The 27,089-nt window shown below is 40.6% G+C and overlaps 1 protein-coding gene across 1 annotated transcript in view; it reads right to left on the bottom strand.

The window, feature by feature from the left end:
- The window catches only part of AGO2 (argonaute RISC catalytic component 2), a 598,276-nt gene that overhangs the window by 333,566 nt on the left and 237,621 nt on the right, over positions 1-27,089 (bottom strand). The window contains exon 9 of the mRNA XM_053715953.1: positions 650-769. Coding sequence (XP_053571928.1) covers positions 650-769 — 120 coding nt within the window. The remainder of the gene's footprint in view (positions 1-649; positions 770-27,089) is intronic.

The following is a 27,089-nucleotide window of genomic DNA, read 5'->3' as shown; positions in this document are numbered from 1 at the left end:
TTTTCTTTGCATAAATGTTTTGGAGATGGATCCATTTTTTTTAGCCCATCTGGGTAGTGTTTTTGTAAAAAATTTGTTTTTGTTTTTTTTTTTGTATAACACTGTGCTGATTTTCAGACTCCTAACCAAGCCCCACAGTGTAAGATGCATACAAGCGTTTACAGACTCCTGCTGGCTCCTGTTTATGTTATCCATATGCAGGGAGGTGGGGAGTGTCCACTCTTCTTGTTTTCCAAGCCCCTTTCAGTTGGTGTCCAGACTAACCTCATCAACAGTGTTAAACTGGGAGCTTCTAAGTAAATACAATGTTTATATCAGTATATCTGGATGTTTATATTGGTATCTGTGCATAGTCTTCTTTATAGTAGGGTTTAATGCATGCAGTTAGATATAAAATTGTTGTATACAGTCCCTTTCATTTGTTTTCAGATTTAAAAACATATAACCCAGCTTTTCATTATTTCTAGCATCTAAACTTCTTTTTGAATCTCTAAAGAATGAACAACTGCACAAAGGTAAAACTTACAAACCTCCTATGAACTACTAACTCAACACCTTCCACAACCACAAAACTCAAAACCCATACTTTTTTTGTTATAGTGATGTGCCACACAAAACATGTATGTACATACCAAATACTTAAACTTACTAATTTACTGATCTCTTCTTGACGATCTGGAGCAGAACGGGCAGTGGCTCTGATCATAGTAGAGGTTTGATTGTCTGTCAATTTCTTTATGCATCTTTGACCTGCCACAATGTTACATACCTAGGAGGGGAAAAAATAAACTTATTGTTAAATTCCTTTCGTCAGATTCTGAGTGAGAGCACAAAGCAGGGAACTACTCTAGACAAGCCATTCACTTGGAAATAGACAGACTCAGGAGAAAACCCCCACTTTTTTTTTTATTATTCTTCTGTTTGGCTACTACAACAAGCAAATAACTGACAGAGAAGACAAAGTAGACTGACAAGGTCAATCATCCAATGTGTTCAGCAAGTTCCTAGTGCATTGCTGCTCCTTCAAGAGAATAAATTAAATTCAACAATAAAAGTAAATTGGAAGGTTGTTTAAAATTGTATCCTTTATCTGAATAATGAAAACACAATTTAGGGTTCTATGTCCCTATAATGACAATTTATGCTTACATGATAAATTAATGATAAATTAATTTCTTTCATGATGGCGAGAGTCCACGAGCTATCAAATGTGGGATTAAAGTCCAGTCCTACAGGATGATCTAATTAATATTGGGAATATTACTCCTTCCCGCAGGAGGCGGCAAAGAGCACCATAGCGAAGCTGTTAAATATCACCTCCCTTCGCTCCAACCCCAGTCATTCGACCGAAGAAAAAGGAAAGAAAGGAAGCAACAAGGTGCAGAGGTGCCAGAGGTTTATAACATGACAAAAAACTGTCTTAGAAAAACAGGGCAGACAGTGTCAAGAAAAATTTATCAGGTAAGCATAAATTTTGTTTTCTTTCTAATGACACGGTGAGTCCACGGATCATCTAATTACTATTGGGAATCAATACCCAAGCTAGAGGACACAGATAAGGGAGGGACAAGACAGAACCTAAACTGAAGACACCACTGCTTGAAGAACCTTTCTCCCAAAAGAAGCCTCAGCTGAGGCAAAAGTATCAAATTTATAGAACTTTGAAAAAAAGTGTGGAGAGGACCAAGTTGCAGCCTTGCAAATCTGTTCCACAGAAGCTTCATTTTTGAATGCCCAGAAAGAGGAAACAGCCCTCGTAGAATGAGCCGTAACTCTCTCAGGAGGCTGCTGTCCAGCAGTTTCATAGGCAAAGCAAATGATACTCTTCAGCCACAAAGAAAGAAGTAGCTGTAGCTTTCTGCCCCTTACGTTTCCCAGAGAAGACCACAAACAGAGCAGAAGACTGACGAAAATCCATAGTCTGTAAAAAGAATTTCAATGCACGCACAACGTCTAGATTGTGCAGCAGACGTTCCTTTTGAGAAGGTGGTTTAGGACACAAGGAAGGAACAACAATCTCCTGATTAATGTTCCGATCCGAAACCAATTTAGGGAGAAACCCTAACTTAGTACGCAAAACTACCTTATCTGAATGAAAAACATAATTTATGCTTACCTGATAAATTCCTTTCTTCTGTAGTGTGATCAGTCCACGGGTCATCATTACTTCTGGGATATTACTCCTCCCCAACAGGAAGTGCAAGAGGATTCACCCAGCAGAGCTGCATATAGCTCCTCCCCTCTACGTCACTCCCAGTCATTCGACCAAGGACCAACGAGAAAGGAAAAGCCAAGGGTGAAGTGGTGACAGGAGTATAAATTAAAAAATATTTACCTGCCTTAAAAACAGGGCGGGCCGTGGACTGATCACACTACAGAAGAAAGGAATTTATCAGGTAAGCATAAATTATGTTTTCTTCTGTTAAGTGTGATCAGTCCACGGGTCATCATTACTTCTGGGATACCAATACTAAAGCAAAAGTACACGGATGACGGGAGGGATAGGCAGGCTCTTTATACAGAAGGAACCACTGCCTGAAGAACCTTTCTCCCAAAAATAGCCTCCGATGAAGCAAAAGTGTCAAATTTGTAAAATTTGGAAAAAGTATGAAGCGAAGACCAAGTTGCAGCCTTGCAAATCTGTTCAACAGAGGCCTCATTCTTGAAGGCCCAAGTGGAAGCCACAGCTCTAGTAGAATGAGCTGTAATTCTTTCAGGAGGCTGCTGTCCAGCAGTCTCATAAGCTAAACGAATTATGCTACGAAGCCAAAAAGAAAGAGAGGTAGCGGAAGCTTTTTGACCTCTCCTCTGCCCAGAGTAAATGACAAACAGAGAAGACGTTTGTCGAAATTCCTTAGTTGCCTGTAAGTAAAATTTTAGAGCACGGACTACATCCAGGTTGTGCAGTAGACGTTCCTTCTTTGAAGAAGGATTTGGGCATAAAGAAGGAACAACAATCTCTTGATTGATATTCCTGTTAGTAACTACCTTAGGTAAGAACCCAGGTTTAGTACGCAGGACTACCTTATCCGAATGAAAAATCAAATAAGGAGAATCACAATGTAAGGCTGATAATTCAGAGACTCTTCGAGCCGAGGAAATAGCCATTAAAAATAGAACTTTCCAAGATAACAACTTTATATCAATGGATTGAAGGGGTTCAAACGGAACGCCCTGTAAAACATTAAGAACAAGGTTTAAACTCCATGGTGGAGCAACAGTTTTAAACACAGGCTTAATCCTGGCCAAAGCCTGACAAAAAGCCTGGACGTCAGGAACTTCTGACAGACGTTTGTGTAACAGAATGGACAGAGCTGAGATCTGTCCCTTTAATGAACTAGCAGATAAACCCTTTTCTAAACCTTCTTGTAGAAAAGACAATATCCTAGGAATCCTAACCTTACTCCAAGAGTAACCTTTGGATTCACACCAATATAGGTATTTACGCCATATCTTATGGTAAATCTTTCTGGTAACAGGTTTCCTAGCCTGTATTAAGGTATCAATAACTGACTCAGAAAACCCACGTCTTGATAAAATCAAGCGTTCAATTTCCAAGCAGTCAGCTTCAGAGAAGTTAGATTTTGATGTTTGAAGGGACCCTGTATCAGAAGGTCCTGTTTCAGAGGTAGAGACCAAGGTGGACAGGATGACAAGTCCACCAGGTCTGCATACCAAGTCCTGCGTGGCCACGCAGGTGCTATTAGAATCACTGATGCTCTCTCTTGTTTGATTCTGGCAATCAATCGAGGAAGTAACGGGAAGGGTGGAAACACGTAAGCCATCCTGAAGTCCCAAGGTGCTGTCAGAGCATCTATGAGAACCGCTCCCGGATCCCTGGATCTGGACCCGTAACGAGGAAGCTTGGCGTTCTGTCGAGACGCCATGAGATCTATCTCTGGTTTGCCCCAACGTCGAAGTATTTGGGCAAAGACCTCCGGATGAAGTTCCCACTCCCCCGGATGAAAAGTCTGACGACTTAAGAAATCCGCCTCCCAGTTCTCCACTCCCGGGATGTGGATTGCTGACAGGTGGCAAGAGTGAGACTCTGCCCAGCGAATTATCTTTGATACTTCCATCATAGCTAGGGAGCTTCTTGTCCCTCCCTGATGGTTGATGTAAGCTACAGTCGTGATGTTGTCCGACTGAAACCTGATGAACCCCCGAGTTGTCAACTGGGGCCAAGCCAGGAGGGCATTGAGAACTGCTCTCAATTCCAGAATGTTTATTGGCAGGAGACTCTCCTCCTGACTCCATTGTCCCTGAGCCTTCAGAGAATTCCAGACGGCACCCCAACCTAGAAGGCTGGCGTCTGTTGTTACAATTGTCCAGTCTGGTCTGCTGAATGGCATCCCCCTGGACAGATGTGGCCGAGAAAGCCACCATAGAAGAGAATTTCTGGTCTCTTGATCCAGATTCAGAGAAGGGGATAAGTCTGAGTAATCCCCATTCCACTGACTTAGCATGCACAGTTGCAGTGGTCTGAGGTGTAAGCGTGCAAAGGGTACTATGTCCATTGCCGCTACCATTAAGCCGATTACCTCCATGCATTGAGCCACTGACGGGAGTTGAATGGAATGAAGGGTGCGGCAAGCACTTTGAAGTCTTGTTAGCCTGTCCTCTGTCAGGTAAATCTTCATTTCTACAGAATCTATAAGAGTCCCCAGGAAGGGAACTCTTGTGAGTGGAACGAGTGAACTTTTCTTTTCGTTCACCTTCCATCCATGTGACCTTAGAAATGCCAGCACTAACTCTGTATGAGACTTGGCAGTTTGAAAGCTTGAAGCTTGTATCAGAATGTCGTCTAGGTATGGAGCTACCGAGATTCCCCGCGGTCTTAGTACCGCCAGAAGAGCACCCAGAACCTTTGTGAAGATTCTTGGAGCTGTAGCCAATCCGAATGGAAGAGCCACCCTCCCTCAAAATAAGTTTTGAAGACCCCTGAGCTCTGTAGAGATGAACCGGATCATGCAGGGAATACAATGAGTTGCTGACTGAAATATTTGATGTGTAGTAAAAGCGCCAAAAAACGGCCCCTCCCCCTCACACACAGCAGTGAGGGAGAACAGAAACTGTCAGAAAACAGATTAAGCAACTGCCAAGTGGAAAAATAGTGCCCAAACATTTATTCACTCAGTACCTCAGTAAATGAAAACGATTTTACATTCCAGCAAAAACGTTAAACATAATCTCTAGTTATTAAACAGCTTTATGTATTTCTTACAGTGTAATTCTAGTGAAGTACCATTCCCCAGAATACTGAAGTGTAAAGTATACATACATGACATTATATCGGTATGGCAGGATTTTCTCATCAATTCCATTGTCAGAAAATAAAAACTGCTACATACCTCTATGCAGATTCATCTGCCCGCTGTCCCCTGATCTGAAGTTTACCTCTCCTCAGATGGCCGAGAAACAGCAATATGATCTTAACTACTCCGGCTAAAATCATAACAAAAACTCTGGTAGATTCTTCTTCAAACTCTGCCAGAGAGATAATAACACACTCCGGTGCTATTTTAAAATAACAAACTTTTGATTGAAGATATAAAACTAAGTATAATCACCATAGTCCTCTCACACATCCTATCTAGTCGTTGGGTGCAAGAGAATGACTGGGAGTGACGTAGAGGGGAGGAGCTATATGCAGCTCTGCTGGGTGAATCCTCTTGCACTTCCTGTTGGGGAGGAGTAATATCCCAGAAGTAATGATGACCCGTGGACTGATCACACTTAACAGAAGAAAATAAGGTAAGGAGACTCATACTGTAATGCCAAGAGCTCTGAAACTCTATGAGCAGATGAAATAGCAACAAGAAACAAAACTTTCCAAGATAACAACTTAATATCTAAGGAATGCATAGGCTTAAACGGAGCTCCTTGAAGAACCTTAAAGGGACAGTTTACTCAAAAAAATTTCTTCACTTTGTCCCAATGATCCACTTTACCTGCTGGAATGTATTAAATTCTTTACAAGGAGCTACTTTACCCTTATATTGGCATTTGAAATAGTTGATTTAGCATGTGGTATCCCCACCTATTCAGAAAGTGGGATATAGCAGAGATAAGGTAATAAAATGTTGATTTTTCCATTGTTCACTCCAAGTACTGGTGATTGTTTTATGGACAGATAAAAGATAAAGAAACATCTATATGTACACAATGTGATACAGTAATGAGATCCGATTATACCTACAATCTAAACCCATTTTATTAGGTTGTGGCTTCAAAACACAAAATCAGAGCTTTAATATACACAAATAAACCTTAAAAAGCTCATTTTCATACATTTTACACTCTGCAGTTGGTAAAAAAAACATAATTTATGTAAGAACTTACCTGATAAATTCATTTCTTTCATATTAGCAAGAGTCCATGAGCTAGTGACGTATGGGATATACATTCCTACCAGGAGGGGCAAAGTTTCCCAAACCTTAAAATGCCTATAAATACACCCCTCAACACACCCACAATTCAGTTTAACGAATAGCCAATTAGTGGGGTGATAAGAAGGAGCGAAAGCATCAAAAATAAGGAATTGGAATAATTGTGCTTTATACAAAAAAAATCATAACCACCACAAAAATGGTGGGCCTCATGGACTCTTGCTAATATGACAGAAATGAATTTATCAGGTAAGTTCTTACATAAATTATGTTTTCTTTCATGTAATTAGCAAGAGTCCATGAGCTAGTGACGTATGGGATAGCAGATACCCAAGATGTGGAACTTCCACGCAAGAGTCACTAGAGAGGGAGGGATAATATAAAAATAGCCAATTCCGCTGAAAAAATAATCCACAACCCAAATCAAAAAAATTGAAATAATAAGCAGAAGAATCAAACTGAAACAGCTGCCTGAAGTACTATTCTACCAAAAACTGCTTCTAAAGAAGAGAAAACATCAAAATGGTAGAATTTAGTAAAAGTATGCAAAGAAGACCAAGTCATTGTTTTGCAAATCTGATCAACAGAAGCTTCATTCTTAAAAAGCCCAGGAAGTAGAACTGACCTAGTAGAATGAGCCGTAATCCTCTGAGGCGGGAATCAACCTGACTCCAAATAAGCATGATGAATCAAAAGTTTAACCAAGATGCCAAAGAAATGCAGAAAGAAGCCTTTTGACCTTCCTAAAACCAGAAAAGATAACAAATAGACTAGAAGTCTGTCTGAAATCTGAGTAGCTTCAACATAGGATTTCAAAACTCTTACCATATCCAAAAAATGTAAGAATCTTACCAAACAAGTCTTAGGACACAAGGAAAAGACAATAATTCCTCCACTAATGTTGTTAGAATTCACAACTTTAGGTGAAAATTGAAATGAGGACAGCCAAAACCACCTTATCCTGATGAAAAATCAGAACAAGGAGATTCACAAGAAAAAACAGATAATTCAAAAACTGTTCTAGCTGAAGAAATGTCTAAAAAGAACAATACTTTCATGAAAGTAATTAACGTCCAAAGAAAGCATATGCGCACACAGAAGAGCCTGTAAAGCCTTCATAATCAAATTAAAACTCCAAAGAGGAGAAATTGGCTTAAATGACAGGCTTGATACGAACCAAAGCCTGAACAAAACAATGAATATCAAAAAGATTTAGCAATTCTTACTGTGAAACAGCACAGGAAAAGCAGAGATTTGTCCTTTCAAGGAACATGCAGACAAAACCTTATGAAGAAACTAAAAAAAAAAAAAATCCTAGGAATTCTAAAAGAATGCCAAGAGAATTCATAAGAAAAACATCATGAGATGTAAATCTTCCAAACTCAATAATAAATCCTACTAAACACAGATTTACGAGCCTGCAACATAGAATTAAATACTGAGTCAGAGAAAACTATGACTAAGTACTAAGCGTTAAATTTTCATACCATCAAATTAATCATTTGAATTCCTGATGAAAAAAACAAAAGTTAAGATATAAGGTCTGGCCTTAATGGAAGTAACCAAGATTGGCAACTGAATATTCGAACAAGAACCATATACCGAAACCTGTGTGGCCACGCTAGAGCCACCAGTCACACCAAAGATTGCTCTCTAAAGATTTTGAAAATAATTCTTAAAAGAAGAACCAGAGATGAACAAATATAGGCAGATTGATAATTCCAAGGAAGTGTCAATGCATACACTACTTCCGCCTAAGGATCCCCGGACCTGAATAGGCCCCTGGGAAGTTCCTAGGTTAGATGAAATGCCAACAGATCTAATTCTGGAAAGCCTCACATCTGAAAAATTGAAAAACATATCTGGGTAAAAAGACCATTCTCACGGATGTAAAGCTTGATTAACAGAGATAATCCGCTTCCCAATTGTCTATACCTGGGAAAAAGACCCCAGAAATTAGATAGGAGCTGGATTTAGCCCAATCAAATATCCAAGATAATTCTGTCACAGCCTAAGAACTGATAGTCCCACCCTGATGATTGACATACGTCACAGTTGTGACATTGTCTGTCTGAAAAAACAATACACGTCTCTTCTTCAAAAAGAAACCAAACTGAAGAACTCTGAGAATGCACGGAGTTCCAAAAATATGAAAAGGTAATCTCGCCTCCTGAGATTTCCAAACCCCTTGTGCTGACAGAGATCCTCAGACAGCCTCCTAACCTAAAAGACTCGCATCTATAGAGATCATGGTCCAGGTTGAAAGAACCAAAGAGACCTGTAGAACTAAATGATGGTGATCTTAACCACCAAATCAAAGATAGTTAAACATTAGAATTCAAAGATATAAAAAGTGATATCCTAGAATCCCTGCACCATTGTTTAGTATAAGAAACTGGAAAGGTTTCCTAAATGAGCAAAGGGAATCGAATCCAACGCTGCAGCCATGAAACCTAAAACTTCCATGCGTATATAGCAACTTGAAGAAAATAATAGAGACTGAAAGTTCCGACAAACGGAACCCAATAAACTTGTCACTTGTCTATTAGAGACAAAAACATTGACACAATCTATCTGGAAACCTAAAAAAAGGTGACCCTTGTGTGAGGAATCAAGGAGCTTTTGTTAAAAAGATCCTCTAACCATGTCTTGAAGAAACAACAAAGTTGAATCGTATGAGATTCCACAGAATGAAAAGACTGAGCCAGTACCACAATTCCGTCCAAATAATGAACACTGAGAACCTTAAAAAGATTCTTAGAGCTGTCGCTAGACCGGAAGGAAAAGCAACAAATTGGTAATGCTTGTCAATAAAAGAGAATCTCAGAAAATAAAAATAATCTGAATGAAAACAGAAAATGAAGATATGCATCTATTGTATCTAATGTAAACAAATAATGCTATCACAGACCAAAAAAAGTCAGAATAGACCATATAAACACCATTCTAAAAGATGGTACATTTATATGACAATTCAAAAGATTTTCTAATTTTGGAACAATGAATAGTTTTGAATAAACCCCCAAAACCCAGTTCCTAAAAATGGAACTGGAATAAATACCCCAGAAGACTCCAGGTCTGAGTAGCGCTTGAGCCCCAACGGGTGACCAGTACCTAAAACATATAAGTCTGAAACACACTTCAGTAAGGTGTTAGTCTTACTGGAATAGCTGAAATACGATAGAGAAAAACATAATTTATGCTTACCTGATAAATTTATTTCTCTTGTAGTGTATTCAGTCCACGGGTCATCCATTACTTATGGGATATATTCCCTTCCCAACAGGAAGTTGCAAGAGAATCACCCAAGCAGAGCTGCTATATAGCTCCTCCCCTCACATGTCATATCCAGTCATTCGACCGAAACAAGACAAGAAAGGAGAAACCATAGGGAGCAGTGGTGACTGGAGTTTTAATTAAAATTTAGATCTGCCTTAAAAAGACAGGGCGGTCCGTGGACTGAATACACTACAAGAGAAATAAATTTATCAAGTAAGCATAAATTATGTTTTCTCTTGTTAAGTGTATTCAGTCCACGGGTCATCCATTACTTATGGGATACCAATACCAAAGCTAAAGTACACGGATGATGGGAGGGACAAGGCAGGAACTTTAAACGGAAGGAACCACTGCCTGTAGAACCTTTCTCCCAAAAACAGCCTCCGAAGAAGCAAAAGTGTCAAATTTGTAAAATTTTGAAAAGGTATGAAGAGAAGACCAAGTCGCAGCCTTGCAAATCTGTTCAACAGAGGCCTCATTTTTAAAGGCCCAGGTGGAAGCCACAGCTCTAGTGGAATGAGCTGTAATTCTTTCAGGGGGCTGCTGTCCAGCACAGTCTCATAGGCTAAGCGTATTATGCTACGAAGCCAAAAGGAGAGAGAGGTAGCCGAAGCTTTTTGACCTCTCCTCTGTCCAGAGTAAACGACAAAAAGGGAAGAAGTTTGACGAAAATCTTTAGTTGCCTGTAAATAGAACTTCAGGGCACGGACTACGTCCAGATTATGCAAAAGTCGTTCCTTCTTTGAAGAAAGGTTAGGGCATAATGATGGAACAACAATCTCCTGAATGATATTCCTGTTAGAAACTACCTTAGGTAAGAACCCAGGTTTAGTACGCAGAACTACCTTGTCTGAATGGAAAATCAGATAAGGAGAATCACAATGTAAGGCAGATGAATCAGAGACTCTTCGAGCCGAGGAAATAGCCATCAAAAACAGAACTTTTCAAGATAACAGCTTAATATCAATGGAATGAAGGGGTTCAAACCGAACACCTTGAAGAACTTTAAGAACTAAGTTTAAGCTCCACGGCGGAGCAACAGTCTTAAACACAGGCTTAATCCTAGCCAAAGCCTGACAAAAAGCCTGAACGTCTGGGACGTCTGCCAGACGTTTGTGGAAAAGAATAGACAGAGCAGAAATCTGTCCCTTTAACGAACTAGCAGATAAGCCCTTTTCTAAACCCTCTTGTAGAAAAGACAATATCCTAGGAATCCTAAACTTACTCCGTGAGTAACTCTTGGATTCACACCAATTTAAATATTAACGCCATATCTTATGGTAAATTTTTCTGGTAACAGGTTTCCGAGCCTGTATTAAGGTATCAATAACCGACTCCGAGAAGCCACGCTTTGATAGAATCAAGCGTTCAATCTCCATGCAGTCAGCCTCAGAGAAATTAGATTTGGATGGTTGAAAGGATCCTGAATTAGAAGGTCCTGCCTCAGAGGCAGAGACCATGGTGGACAGGACGACATGTCCACTAGGTCTGCATACCAGGTCCTGCGTGGCCATGCAGGCGCTATCAGAATCACCGATGCTCTCTCCTGTTTGATCTTGGCAATCAGTCGAGGAAGCAGCGGAAATGGTGGAAACACATAAGCCATGTTGAAAACCCAAGGGGCTGCTAGAGCATCTATCAGCGCCGCTCCCGGGTCCCTGGACCCGGATCCGTAACAAGGAAGTTTGGCGTTCTGGCGAGACGCCATGAGATCCAGTTCTGGTTTGCCCCAACGATGAATCAGTTGAGCGAAGACCTCCGGATGAAGTTCCCACTCCCCCGAATGAAAAGTCTGGCGACTTAGAAAGTCCGCCTCCCAGTTCTCCACGCCTGGGATATAGATCGCTGACAGGTGGCAAGAGTGAGACTCTGCCCAGCGAATTATCTTTGAGACTTCCAACATCGCTAGGGAACTCCTGGTTCCCCCTTGATGGTTGATGTAAGCCACAGTCGTGATGTTGTCCGACTGAAATCTGATGAACCTCAGTGTTGCTAACTGAGGCCAAACTAGAAGAGCATTGAATATTGCTCTTAACTCCAGAATATTTATTGGAGTCCACGATCCCTGAGCCTTCAGGGAGTTCCAGACTGCGCCCCAACCTAGAAGGCTGGCATCTGTTGTTACAATCGTCCAATCTGGCCTGCGAAAGGTCATCCCTTTGAACAGATGGAGTCGAGAAAGCCACCAGAGAAGAGAATCCCTGGTCTCTTGACCCAGATTTAGTAGAGGGGACAAATCTGAGTAATCCCCATTCCACTGACTTAGCATGCATAATTGCAGCGGTCTGAGATGAAGGCGCGCAAATGGTACTATGTCCATTGCCGCTACCATTAAGCCAATTACTTCCATGCACTGAGCTACTGACGGGTGTGGAATGGAATGAAGGGCACGGCAAGCAATTAGAAGTTTTGATAACCTGGACTCCGTCAGGTAAATTTTCATCTCTATAGAATCTATAAGAGTCCCTAGGAAGGGAACCCTTGTGAGTGTTAATAGAGAACTCTTTTCCACGTTCACCTTCCACCCATGCGACCTCAGAAACGCCAGAACTATCTCTGTATGAGACTTGGCAATTTGAAAACTTGACGCTTGTATCAGAATGTCGTCTAGGTACGGAGCCACCGATATGCCTCGCGGTCTTAGCACCGCCAGAAGAGAGCCCAGAACCTTTGTAAAAATTCTCGGGGCCGTAGCTAACCCGAAGGGAAGAGCTACAAACTGGTAATGCCTGTCTAGAAAGGCAAACCTTAGGTACCGATAATGATCTTTGTGAATCGGTATGTGAAGGTAGGCATCCTTTAAGTCCACTGTGGTCATATACTGACCCTCTTGGATCATGGGTAGGATGGTTCGAATAGTTTACATTTTGAATGATGGAACTCTGAGGAATTTGTTTAAGATTTTTAGGTCCAAGATTGGTCTGAAGGTTCCCTCTTTCTTGGGAACCACAAACAGATTTGAGTAAAATCCTTGCACTTGTTCCGTCCGCAGAACTGGGTGGATCACCCCCATTCGTAAGAGGTCTTGTACACAGCATAGAAACGCCTCTTTCTTTATTTGGTTTGCTGATAACCTTGAAAGATGAAATCTCCCTTGTGGAGGAGAAGCTTTGAAGTCCAGAAGATATCCCTGAGATATGATCTCCAACGCCCAGGGATTCTGGACATCTCTTGCCCAAGCCTGGGCGAAGAGAGAAAGTCTGCCCCCCACTAGATCCGTGTCCGGATAGGGGGCCCTCTCTTCATGCTGTGTTAGGGGCAGAAGCAGGTTTTCTGGCCTGCTTGCCCTTGTTCCAGGACTGATTAGCTTCCCAGCCCTGTCTGTAACGAGCAACAGTTCCTTCCTGTTTTGGAGAGGAGGAAGTTGATGCTGCTCCTGCCTTGAAGTTACGAAAGGCACGAAAATTAGACTGTTTGGCCTTTGATTTGGCCCTGTCCTGAGGAAGAGTATGACCCTTACCTCCAGTAATGTCAGCAATAATTTCTTTCAAGCCGGGCCCGAATAAGGTCTGCCCTTTGAAAGGAATATTAAGCAATTTAGATTTAGAAGTCACGTCAGCTGACCAGGATTTAAGCCATAGCGCTCTGCGCGCTTGGATGGCGAATCCGGAGTTCTTAGCCGTTAGTTTGGTTAAATGTACAACGGCATCAGAAACAAATGCGTTAGCTAGCTTAAAGGGACAGTACACTGTAAAATTGTTTTTCCATAAATGTATTTTAAATGACTTGTTATACCAAATGCAGAGTATAAAATATTTGAGAAATTGCATTTTCAGGTTTATTTGTGTATCTGAAGTAGCTGGTTTTGTGCTTTGAAACCACAGCCTATTACAATGGGTTGAGCTTCAGGTAATATCAGATCTCATTATGTTATCACTTTTATGTACACAGACTTGCTTACTTATCTTATATTTGTCTGGAACACTAAAGCTCTTTACATAGAGAGAACAATGGCAAATTATCATTTTATTACTTAACTATCATGCCCCCCACTGAGGGTGTAATCTCTTCTGCTGGCTGTGTTTACTTAGGCTTGTCAATAGCGTATACGCCAGTATCAAAACTTTCAGTATAGGTTGGGAAACCACAAGCTAAATCAGCTATTTCAAATGCTGAAATATGAGTAAAGGAGCTACTTACAACCAATTTAATACACTCTAGCAGGTAAAAAGGATCATTGGGAATAATTTAAAGGGGAGAAAGTTTTTGGGTGAAATGTCCCTTTAAATGCTTTAAGCTTGTCCATAATCTCATCCAATGGAGCTGTGCGAATGGCCTCTTCCAGAGACTCAAACCAGAATGCCGCAGCAGCAGTGAAAGGCGCAATGCATGCAAGGGGCTGTAAGATAAAACCTTGTTGAACAAACATTTTCTTAAGGTAACCTTCTAATTTTTTATCCATTGGATCCGAAAAAGCACAACTATCCTCCACCGGGATAGTGGTACGCTTAGCTAAAGTAGAAACTGCTCCCTCCACCTCAGGGACCGTCTGCCATAAGTCTCGTGTGGTGGCGTCTATTGGAAACATTTTCCTAAATATAGGAGGAGGGGAAAAGGGCACACCGGGTCTATCCCACTCCTTGCTAATAATCTCTGTAAGCCTTTTAGGTATAGGAAAAACGTCAGTACACACCGGCACCGCATAGTATCTATCCAGCCTACATAATTTCTCTGGAATTGCAACCGTGTTACAATCATTCAGAGCCGCTAATACCTCCCCTAGCAATACACGGAGGTTCTCAAGCTTAAATTTAAAATTAGAAATCTCTGAATCCAGTCTCCCTGGATCAGATCCGTCACCCACAGAATGAAGCTCTCCGTCCTCATGTTCTGCAAATTGTGACGCAGTATCGGACATGGCTCTCAAATCATCAGCGTGCTCTGTCCTTAACCCAGAGCTATCGCGCTTGCCTCTTAATTCTGGCAATTTAGATAATACTTCTGTCATAACAGCAGCCATGTCTTGCAAAGTGATTTGTAAGGGCCTCTCTGATGTACTTGGCGCCACAATATCACACGCCTCCTGAGCGGGGGGCGAAGGTACTGACACGTGAGGAGAGTTAGTCGGCATAACTTCCCCCTCGTTGTCTGGTGATAATCTCTTAACAGGTAAAGACTGACTTTTATTTAAAGTGACATCAATGCATTTAGTACACATATTTCTATGGGGCTCCACATTGGCCTTCAAACATAGTGAACAAACAGATTCATCTGTGTCAGACATGTTTAAACAGACTAGTAATGAGACTAGCAAGCTTGGAAAATACTTTAAAATAAATTTACAAGCAATATAAAAAACGCTACTGCGCCTTTAAGAAGCACAAAAAGCTGTCACAGTTGAAATAACAATGAACCAAATTAGTTATAGCAACCAATTTTTTCACAGCAAATGTATTAAGTTAGCAAAGGATTGCACCCACCAGCAAATGGATGATTAACCCCTTAATACCCAAAAACGGATAATCAATTTAACAATTAATGTTTTTATCACAGTCAAACACACTGTCACAGGTCTGCTGTGACTGATTACCTCCCTTAAAATGAATTTTGAAGACCACTGAGCTTTCTAGAGACGTCCTGGATCATGGAGGAAGAAGCAGGAAGACTGTGACTGAATTTTTACTGCGCAAAAAAGCGCTAAAATAGGCCCCTCCCACTCATATTACAACAGTGGGAAACCTCAGTTAACTGTTTCTATGCAGAAATATACGTTAGCCATGTGGAAAAATCATGCCCCAATAAATCTTATCACCAAAGTACCTCACAAAAACGATTAACATGCCAGTAAACGTTTTAACATCCATTTTAAAGGTTATGTAGTGTTATTAATAAGCCTGCTACCAGTCGCTTCTACTGCAGTTAAGGCTCATACATTACTTCAGTATTCACAGTATTTTCTTAGTCAAATTCCATTCCTTAGAAAATTACTTCAGTGCACATACACTCATCAGTCTGATACCAGTTGCTACTACTGCATTTAAGGCTGTACTTACATTACATCGGTATCAGCAGTATTTTCTTAGTCAATTCCATTCCTTAGAAAAATAATTTACTGCACATACCTCGTTTGCAGGGGGCCCCGCATGCTATTCCCTTTTCTGAAGTTACCCCACTCCTCAGAATGTGCGAGAACAGGCAGTGGATCTTAGTTACTTCTGCTAAGATCATAGAAAACGCAGGCAGATTCTTCTTCTAAATACTGCCTGAGAGAAAAACAGCACACTCCGGTGCCATTTAAAATAAACTTTTGATTGAAGAAATAATTAAGTATAAAAACTCCACACTCCTCTCACACCTTCCTACTATGTTGAGTGTTGCAAGAGAATGACTGGATATGACATGTGAGGGGAGGAGCTATATAGCAGCTCTGCTAGGGTGATCCTCTTGCAACTTCCTGTTGGGAAGGGAATATATCCCATAAGTAATGGATGACCCGTGGCCTGAATACACTTAACAAGAGAAAAAGACTTCACACAGATGGTTTTACTCTGAATCTTTTTTTGTACCCAAAGTCTAAGAAGTTTGGACCTAATAGAACCAAACAAATTTCCAAAAAAGTCTTAACCTGCCCCTTACCAGCCAGGCTGGAATACGGCACATACATGCAAATATAGGGAGCTGAATTTGAACTAAAAAAGTTCCAATAAAAACATGTTACTTGAGTAAGAATTTAGGATTTCGTTCCTTAGTAAAAACAACCAAACTAATATAAGCTTAAAGTTTTAGTCTTAGAACTCAATCTTGAAGCCCAAAGTAACAGTTAAGAATTGAATCCAATTATGAACCAAATAATTGATTATCTAGGAAAAAAAGAAATATGGATTTTTTGGAAATCACAAAATTCTTCTAGCTAAAACAGCTAAAGACATAGATTAAACCTCATTTGCGAAAATATTCAATAAAATGAAGACACAAATGAAATTATTAGCATGTTAATTAAGTTAAAGGACCAGTCAACACACTGGACTTGCATAATAAATAAATGTAAGACAACAAGACAACGCAACAGCACCCAAGTCTGTTCGTACTCATTTTATTGACCTTGGAAGGATGAAGGGCTGAATCGGCCCTGTCGGGATTTGAGCCTGTGACCTTGGATCCTTTAAACAGGCTTTTTTTTTTTTTTTTTTTTTTGTAGTCAGGGCATTTACCAATTGAGCTACCTCACCGGCAACCTCAAATGAGCAGTAGATTTTGTCCCTTTAATAATGCTAAATAAATCATAATCTGATACTTGATCTTAAAGTATCCAAACAAAAAAATGAAGCAATTGCAACATCATCCAAATAAATCACAGGTCCAAGAAAAGTGCCTGAAAATAAATAATTTTCCTTATCAACGTAGAATCTAGCACAAACTTACTTCACCACCTCCACAGGAGGCAAAGTTTGTAAAACTGATTTGTGGGTGTGGTGAGGGGTGTATTTATAGGTATTTTGAGGTTTAGGAAACTTTGCCCCTCCTGGTAGGAATGTATATCCCATACGTCACTAGCTCATGGACTCTTGCTAATTACATGAAAGAAATAAATACTATTTTGCTATAGAAACAATAGCATATTTAGCAGGAGTAGAGATAGCCCCATTAAATTGGGGAAACCTCAAAACTGAAATTAACTGCCGGCAAAGAATATAATTTAAAACCCTTGAAGAAGGAATAAAAGAAAATTCTCAGCCTATTCCATTCCCTAGAATCAGGAACTGGAAAAAAACTATGACCTAGATTTGGAGTTTGGCGTTAGCCGTGAAAACCAGCGTTAGAGGCTCCTAACGCTGGTTTTAGGCTACCGCCGGTATTTGGAGTCACTCAAAATAGGGTCTAACGCTCACTTTTCAGCCGCGACTTTTCCATACCGCAGATCCCCTTACGTAAATTGTGTATCCTATCTTTTCAATGGGATCTTTCTAACTCCGGTATTTCGAGTCGTTTCTGAAGTGAGCGTTAGACATCTAACGACAAAACTCCAGTCGCAGGAAAAAAGTCAGTAGTTAAGAGCTTTCTGGGCTAACGCCGGTTTATAAAGCTCTTAACTACTGTACTCTAAAGTACACTAACACCCATAAACTACCTATGTACCCCTAAACCGAGACCCCCCCACATCACCGACAATCGAATAAAAATTTTTAACCCCTAATCTGCCGACCGCCACCTACGTTATCCTTATGTACCCCTAATCTGCTGCCCCTAACACCGCCGACCCCTGTATTATATTTATTAACCCCTAATCTGCCCCCTCAACGTTGCCTCCACCTGCCTACACTTATTAACCCCTCATCTGCCGACCGCAAAGCGCCGCCACCTACGTTATCCTTATGTACCCCTAATCTGCTGCCCCTAACACCGCCGACCCCTGTATTATATTTATTAACCCCTAATCTGCCCCCCTCAACGTCGCCTCCACCTGCCTACACTTATTAACCCCTAATCTGCCGAGCGGACCTGAGCGCTACTACAATAAAGTTATTAACCCCTAATCCGCCTCACTAACCCTATAATAAATAGTATTAACCCCTAATCTGCCCTCCCTAACATTGCCGACGCCTAACTTCAATTATTAACCCCTAATCTGCTGACCGGAGCTCACCGCTATTCTAATAAATGTATTAACCCCTAAAGTTAAGTCTAACCCTAACAACTAACACCCCCCTAAATTAAATATAATTTAAATCTAACGAAATTAATTATCTCTTATTAAATAAATTATTCCTATTTAAAGCTAAATACTTACCTGTAAAATAAATCCTAATATAGCTACAATATAAATTATAATTATATTATAGCTATTTTAGGATTAATATTTATTTTACAGGTAACTTTGTATTTATTTTAACCAGGTACAATAGCTATTAAATAGTTAAGAACTATTTAATAGCTAAAATAGTTAAAATAATTACAAATTTGCCTGTAAAAGAAATCCTAACCTAAGTTACAATTAAACCTAACACTTTACTATAAATAAATTAATTAAATAAACTACCTACAATTAACCTAACACTACACTATCAATAAATTAATTAAATACAATTCCTACAAATAAATACAATTAAATAAACTTGCTAAAGTACAAAAAATAAAAAAATATTTACAAACATAAGAAAAATATTACAACAATTTTAAACTAATTACACCTACTCTAAGCCCCCTAATAAAATAACAAAGCCCCCCAAAATAAAAAAAATGCCCTACCCTATTCTAAATAACTAAAGTTCAAAGCTCTTTTACCTTACCAGCCCTGAACAGGGCCCTTTGCGGGGCATGCCCCAAGAAGTTCAGCTCTTTCGCCTGTAAAAGAAAAAATACAATACCCAAGCCCCCCAACATTACAACCCACCACCCACATACCCCTAATCTAACCCAAAACCCCCATAAATAAACCTAACAGTAAGCCCCTGAAGATCTTCCTACCTTATCTTCACCTCACCGGGTTCAACGATCTGTCCAGAAGAGCTCCTCCGATGTCCTGATCCAAGCCCAAGCGGGGGGCTGAAGAGCTCCATGATCCGGATGAAGTCTTCATCCAAGCGGGAGCTGAAGAGGTCCATGATCCGGATGAAGTCTTCTATCAACGGCATCTTCAATCTTCTTTCTTCCGGATCCATCTTGCAGACCTCCGACGCGGAACATCCTGCTGGCCCGACGGACTAACGACGAATGACTGTTCCTTTAAGGGACGTCATCCAAGATGGCGTCCCTCGAATTCCGATTGGCTGATAGGATTCTATCAGCCAATCGGAATTAAGGTAGGAATATTCTGATTGGCTGATGGAATCAGCCAATCAGAATCAAGTTCAATCCGATTGGCTGATCCAATCAGATTGAGCTCGCATTCTATTGGCTGATCGGAACAGCCAATAGATTGCGAGCTCAATCTGATTGGCTGATTGAATCAGCCAATCGGATTGAACTTGAATCTGATTGGCTGATTCCATCAGCCAATCAGAATATTCCTACCTTAATTCCGATTGGCTGATAGAAACCAGTACTGAAACTAGAATCAGTAAAGGTAATGGTATATAAGAGTATATCGTCAATCTGAAAAGGGAGGTAGGAGAAGAAATCTCTACGACCGATAACAGAGAACCTATGAAATAGATCCCGTAGAGGAAGACCATGGTATTCAAATAGGCAATACTCTCTTCACATCCCTCTGACATTCACTGCACTCTGAGAGGAAAACCGGGCTTCAGCCTGCTGCGAAGCGCATATCAACGTAGAATCTAGCACAAACTTACTTCACCACCTCCATGGGAGGCAAAGTTTGTAAAACTGAATTGTGGGTGTGGTGAGGGGTGTATTTATAGGCATTTTAAGGTTTGGGAAACTTTGCCCCTCCTGGTAGGAATGTATATCCCATACGTCACTAGCTTTTACAGTTTACTGTCCCTTTAAGAACAAAATTAAGACTCCAGGGAGGAGTAACTGGTTTTAACACAGGCCTGATCCTGACCAAGGCCTGACAAAACGATTGTACGTCTGGTACGTCCAACAGACGTTTATGTAACAAAATAGACTAGGCAGATATTTGACCCTTTAAGGAACTTGCCGATAATCCCTTCTCCAAACCTTCTTGGAGAAAGGACAGAATTCTAGAAATCCTAACTCTACTCCAAGAGTAGCCCTTGGATTCACACCAATATAGATATTTACGCCATATCTTGTAATAAATCCTTCTAGTCACAGGCTTACGAGCCTGAATCATGGTCTCTATGACCGATTCTGAAAATCCCGCTTGGATAAAATGAAGCGTTCAATCTCCAGTCAGCTTCAGAGAAACTAGATTTGGATGAAGGAATGGCCCTTGAAGTAGACTGTCCTTCAACGGAAGTCTCGAAGGTGGAAGAGATGAAATGTCCACCAGGTCTGCATACCAAATTCTGCGAGGCCACGCCGGTGCAATGAGGATCAGCGACTCCCTCTCCTGCTTGATTCGAGCAATTACCCGAGGAAGAAGAGCGACCGGAGGAAATAGGTATGCAAGACTTAAGGTCCAAGGTACCGAAAGGGCGTCTATCAGTACAGCCTGAGGGTCCCTTGACCTTGACCCATACCTCGGAAGCTTGGCATTCTGCCGAGATGCCAAGAGATCCAATTCCCGTCTGACCCCATTTAAGAATCAGACTGGAAAACACTTCCGGATGGAGTTCCCACTCCCCCGGGTGAAAGGTCTGCCTACTCAGGAAGTCCGCCTCCCAGTTGTCCACCCCTGGGATGTGGATCGCCGACAGACAGCAATTGTGGGTCTCCGCCCACCGAATTATCTTGGCTACCTCTGTCATGTCTAAGGAACTCCGCGTTCCTCAGAGATGGTTGATGTAAGCCACTGAAGTTATGTTGTCCGACTGGAACCTGATGAACCGGACTGAGGCTAACTGGGGTCAGGCCAGAACAGCATTGAAGATTGCTCTCAGCTCCAGAATGTTTAAGGGCAGAACAAACTCCAACTGAGTCCAAGTTGACTGAGCCTTTAGAAAGCACCAGACTGCTCCCCATCCTAGAAAGCTGGCGTCTGTTGTCACAATCACCCAAGAGGGTCTGCAAAAGCAGTTTCCCTGGGAGGGATGATCCTGAGACAACCACCAAAGAAGAGAATCCCTTGTCTCCTGCTCCAGCTGTATTCGTAGAGACAAATCCGCATAATCTCCATTCCACTGAGCATGTTTAACTACAGAGGTCTGAGGTGGAAACGAGCGAATAGGATGATGTCCATTGCCGCCACCATCAGCCCGATGGCCGAGGACGACGAAGTGCTAGGAAAGAATCGAAAATCTTTGATTTCCTGACTGCCAGAAAAAACATAATTTATGTAAGAACTTACCTGATAAATTCATTTCTTTCATATTAGCAAGAGTCCATGAGCTAGTGACGTATGGGATATACATTCCTACCAGGAGGGGCAAAGTTTCCCAAACCTCAAAATGCCTATAAATACACCCCTCACCACACCCACAATTCAGTTTAACGAATAGCCAAGAAGTGGGGTGATAAAAAAGTGCGAAAGCATATAAAATAAGGAATTTGAATAATTGTGCTTTATACAAAAATCATAACCACCACAAAAAAAGGGCGGGCCTCATGGACTCTTGCTAATATGAAAGAAATGAATTTATCAGGTAAGTTCTTACATAAATTATGTTTTCTTTCATGTAATTAGCAAGAGTCCATGAGCTAGTGACGTATGGGATAATGACTACCCAAGATGTGGATCTTTCCACACAAGAGTCACTAGAGAGGGAGGGATAAAATAAAGACAGCCAATTCCTGCTGAAAATAATCCACACCCAAAAATAAAGTTTAACGAAAAACATAAGCAGAAGATTCAAACTGAAACCGCTGCCTGAAGTACTTTTCTACCAAAAACTGCTTCAGAAGAAGAAAATACATCAAAATGGTAGAATTTAGTAAAAGTATGCAAAGAGGACCAAGTTGCTGCTTTGCAAATCTGGTCAACCGAAGCTTCATTCCTAAACGCCCAGGAAGTAGAAACTGACCTAGTAGAATGAGCTGTAATTCTTTGAGGCGGAGTTTTACCCGACTCAACATAGGCAAGATGAATTAAAGATTTCAACCAAGATGCCAAAGAAATGGCAGAAGCTTTCTGGCCTTTTCTAGAACCGGAAAAGATAACAAATAAACTAGAAGTCTTACGGAAAGATTTCGTAGCTTCAACATAATATTTCAAAGCTCTAACAACATCCAAAGAATGCAACGATTTCTCCTTAGAATTCTTAGGATTAGGACATAATGAAGGAACCACAATTTCTCTACTAATGTTGTTGGAATTCACAACTTTAGGTAAAAATTCAAAAGAAGTTCGCAACACCGCCTTATCCTGATGAAAAATCAGAAAAGGAGACTCACAAGAAAGAGCAGATAATTCAGAAACTCTTCTGGCAGAAGAGATGGCCAAAAGGAACAAAACTTTCCAAGAAAGTAATTTAATGTCCAATGAATGCATAGGTTCAAACGGAGGAGCTTGAAGAGCTCCCAAAACCAAATTCAAACTCCAAGGAGGAGAAATTGATTTAATAACAGGTTTTATACGAACCAAAGCTTGTACAAAACAATGAATATCAGGAAGAATAGCAATCTTTCTGTGAAAAAGAACAGAAAGAGCAGAGATTTGTCCTTTCAAAGAACTTGCGGACAAACCCTTATCTAAACCATCCTGAAGAAACTGTAAAATTCTCGGTATTCTAAAAGAATGCCAAGAAAAATGATGAGAAAGACACCAAGAAATATAAGTCTTCCAGACTCTATAATATATCTCTCGAGATACAGATTTACGAGCCTGTAACATAGTATTAATCACAGAGTCAGAGAAACCTCTTTGACCAAGAATCAAGCGTTCAATCTCCATACCTTTAAATTTAAGGATTTCAGATCCTGATGGAAAAAAGGACCTTGTGACAGAAGGTCTGGTCTTAACGGAAGAGTCCACGGTTGGCAAGAGGCCATCCGGACAAGATCCGCATACCAAAACCTGTGAGGCCATGCCGGAGCTACCAGCAGAACAAACGAGCATTCCTTCAGAATCTTGGAGATTACTCTTGGAAGAAGAAATAGAGGCGGAAAGATATAGGCAGGATGATACTTCCAAGGAAGTGATAATGCATCCACTGCCTCCGCCTGAGGATCCCGGGATCTGGACAGATACCTGGGAAGTTTCTTGTTTAGATGGGACGCCATCAGATCTATTTCTGGAAGTTCCCACATTTGAACAATCTGAAGAAATACCTCTGGGTGAAGAGACCATTCGCCCGGATGCAACGTTTGGCGACTGAGATAATCCGCTTCCCAATTGTCTATACCTGGGATATGAACCGCAGAGATTAGACAGGAGCTGGATTCCGCCCAAACCAAAATTCGAGATACTTCTTTCATAGCCAGAGGACTGTGAGTCCCTCCTTGATGATTGATGTATGCCACAGTTGTGACATTGTCTGTTTGAAAACAAATGAACGATTCTCTCTTCAAAAGAGGCCAAAACTGAAGAGCTCTGAAAATTGCACGGAGTTCCAAAATATTGATCGGTAATCTCACCTCCTGAGATTCCCAAACTCCTTGTGCCGTCAGAGATCCCCACACAGCTCCCCAACCTGTGAGACTTGCATCTGTTGAAATTACAGTCCAGGTCAGAAGCACAAAAGAAGCCCCCTGAATTAAACGATGGTGATCTGTCCACCATGTTAGAGAGTGTCGAACAATCGGTTTTAAAGATATTAATTGAGATATCTTCGTGTAATCATTGCACCATTGCTTCAGCATACAGAGCTGAAGAGGTCGCATGTGAAAACGAGCAAAGGGGATCGCGTCCGATGCAGCAGTCATAAGACCTAGAATTTCCATGCATAAGGCTACCGAAGGGAATGATTGTGACTGAAGGTTTCGACAAGCTGCAATCAATTTTAGACGTCTCTTGTCTGTTAAAGACAGAGTCATGGACACTGAATCCATCTGGAAACCCAGAAAGGTTACCCTTGTCTGAGGAATCAAAGAACTTTTTGGTAAATTGATCCTCCAACCATGATCTTGAAGAAACAACACAAGTCGATTCGTATGAGATTCTGCTAAATGTAAAGACTGAGCAAGTACCAAGATATCGTCCAAATAAGGAAATACCACAATACCCTGTTCTCTGATTACAGACAGAAGGGCACCGAGAACCTTTGTAAAAATTCTTGGAGCTGTAGCTAGGCCAAACGGCAGAGCCACAAACTGGTAATGCTTGTCCAGAAAAGAGAATCTCAGGAACTGATAATGATCTGGATGAATCGGAATATGCAGATATGCATCCTGTAAATCTATTGTGGACATATAATTCCCTTGCTGAACAAAAGGCAAGATAGTCCTTACAGTTACCATCTTGAACGTTGGTATTCTTACATAACGATTCAATATTTTTAGATCCAGAACTGGTCTGAAGGAATTCTCCTTCTTTGGTACAATGAAGAGATTTGAATAAAACCCCATCCCCTGTTCCGGAACTGGAACCGGCATAATTACTCCAGTCAACTCTAGATCTGAAACACATTTCAGAAATGCTTGAGCTTTTACTGGATTTACTGGGACACGGGAAAGAAAAAATCTCTTTGCAGGAGGTCTTATCTTGAAACCAATTCTGTACCCTTCTGAAACAATGCTCTGAATCCAAAGATTGTGAACAGAATTGATCCAAATTTCCTTGAAAAAACGTAACCTGCCCCCTACCAGCTGAGCTGGAATGAGGGCCGCACCTTCATGTGGACTTAGAAGCAGGCTTTGCCTTTCTAGCTGGCTTGGATTTATTCCAGACTGGAGATGGTTTCCAAACTGAAACTGCTCCTGAGGATGAAGGATCAGGCTTTTGTTCTTTGTTGAAACGAAAGGAACGAAAACGATTATTAGCCCTGCTTTTACCCTTAGATTTTTTATCCTGTGGTAAAAAAGTTCCTTTCCCACCAGTAACAGTTGAAATAATGGAATCCAACTGAGAACCAAATAATTTGTTACCCTGGAAAGAAATGGAAAGTAAAGTTGATTTAGAAGCCATATCAGCATTCCAAGTTTTAAGCCATAAAGCTCTTCTAGCTAAAATAGCTAGAGACATAAACCTGACATCAACTCTGATAATATCAAAAATGGCATCACAGATAAAATTATTAGCATGCTGTAGAAGAATAATAATATCATGAGAATCATGATGTGTTACTTGTTGCGCCAAAGTTTCCAACCAAAAAGTTGAAGCTGCAGCAACATCAGCCAAAGATATAGCAGGTCTAAGAAGATTACCTGAACACAGATAAGCTTTTCTTAGAAAGGATTCAATTTTCCTATCTAAAGGATCCTTAAACGAAGTACCATCTGACGTAGGAATAGTAGTACGTTTAGCAAGGGTAGAAATAGCCCCATCAACTTTAGGGATTTTGTCCCAAAATTCTAATCTGTCAGACGGCACAGGATATAATCGCTTAAAACGTTTAGAAGGAGTAAATGAATTACCCAATTTATCCCATTCTTTGGAAATTACTGCAGAAATAGCATTAGGAACAGGAAAAACTTCTGGAATAACCACAGGAGATTTAAATACCTTATCCAAACGTTTAGAATTAGTATCAAGAGGACCAGAATCCTCTATTTCTAAAACAATTAGTACTTCTTTAAGTAAAGAACGAATAAATTCCATTTTAAATAAATATGAAGATTTATCAGCATCAACCTCTGAGACAGAATCCTCTGAACCAGAAGAGTCATCAGAATCAGAATGATGATGTTCATTTAAAAATTCATCTGTAGGGAGAGAAGTTTTAAAAGATTTTTTACGTTTACTAGAAGGAGAAATAACAGACATAGCCTTCTTTATGGATTCTGAAACAAAATCTCTTATATTATCAGGAACATTCTGCATCTTAGATGTTGAAGGAACTGCAACAGGCAATGGTACTTTACTAAAGGAAATATTATCTGCTTTAACAAGTTTGTCATGACAATCAATACAAACAACAGCTGGAGGAATAGCTACCAAAAGTTTACAGCAGATACACTTAGCTTTGGTAGATCCAGCACTAGACAGCGATTTTCCTGTAGTATCTTCTGGCTCAGATGCAACGTGAGACATCTTGCAATATGTAAGAGAAAAAACAACATATATATAAAGCAAAATTGATCAAATTCCTTAAATGACAGTTTCAGGAATGGGAAAAAATGCCAAAGAACAAGCTTCTAGCAACCAGAAGCAATGAAAAATGAGACTTAAATAATGTGGAGACAAAAGCGACGCCCATATTTTTCGCGCCAATAAGACGCCCACATTATTTGGCGCCTAAATGCTTTTTGGCGCCAAAATGACGCCACATCCGGAACGCCGACATTTTTGGCGCAAAATAACGTCAAAAAATGACGCAACTTCCGGCGACACGTATGACGCCGGAAACGGAAACAAATTTTTTGCGCCAAAAAAGTCCGCGCCAAGAATGACGCAATAAAATGAAGCATTTTCAGCCCCCGCGAGCCTAACAGCCCACAGGGAAGAGTCAAATTTTTGAAGGTAAGAAAAAATGATTAAATCAAATGCATTATCCCAAATATGAAACTGACTGTCTGAAAATAAGGAAAGTTGAACATTCTGAGTCAAGGCAAATAAATGTTTGAATACATATATTTAGAACTTTATAAATAAAGTGCCCAACCATAGCTTAGAGTGTCACAGAAAATAAGATTTACTTACCCCAGGACACTCATCTACATGTTTGTAGAAAGCCAAACCAGTACTGAAACGAGAATCAGCAGAGGTAATGGTATATATAAGAGTATATCGTCGATCTGAAAAGGGAGGTAAGAGATGAATCTCTACGACCGATAACAGAGAACCTATGAAATAGACCCCGTAGAAGGAGATCACTGCATTCAAATAGGCAATACTCTCCTCACATCCCTCTGACATTC

The sequence above is a fragment of the Bombina bombina genome, chromosome 5, assembly GCF_027579735.1.
Source record: "Bombina bombina isolate aBomBom1 chromosome 5, aBomBom1.pri, whole genome shotgun sequence".
Classification (NCBI taxonomy): Eukaryota; Metazoa; Chordata; class Amphibia; order Anura; family Bombinatoridae; genus Bombina; species Bombina bombina.
Note: the sequence above shows the minus strand (reverse complement) of the source record. Positions and strands in the feature narration are given on the sequence as shown.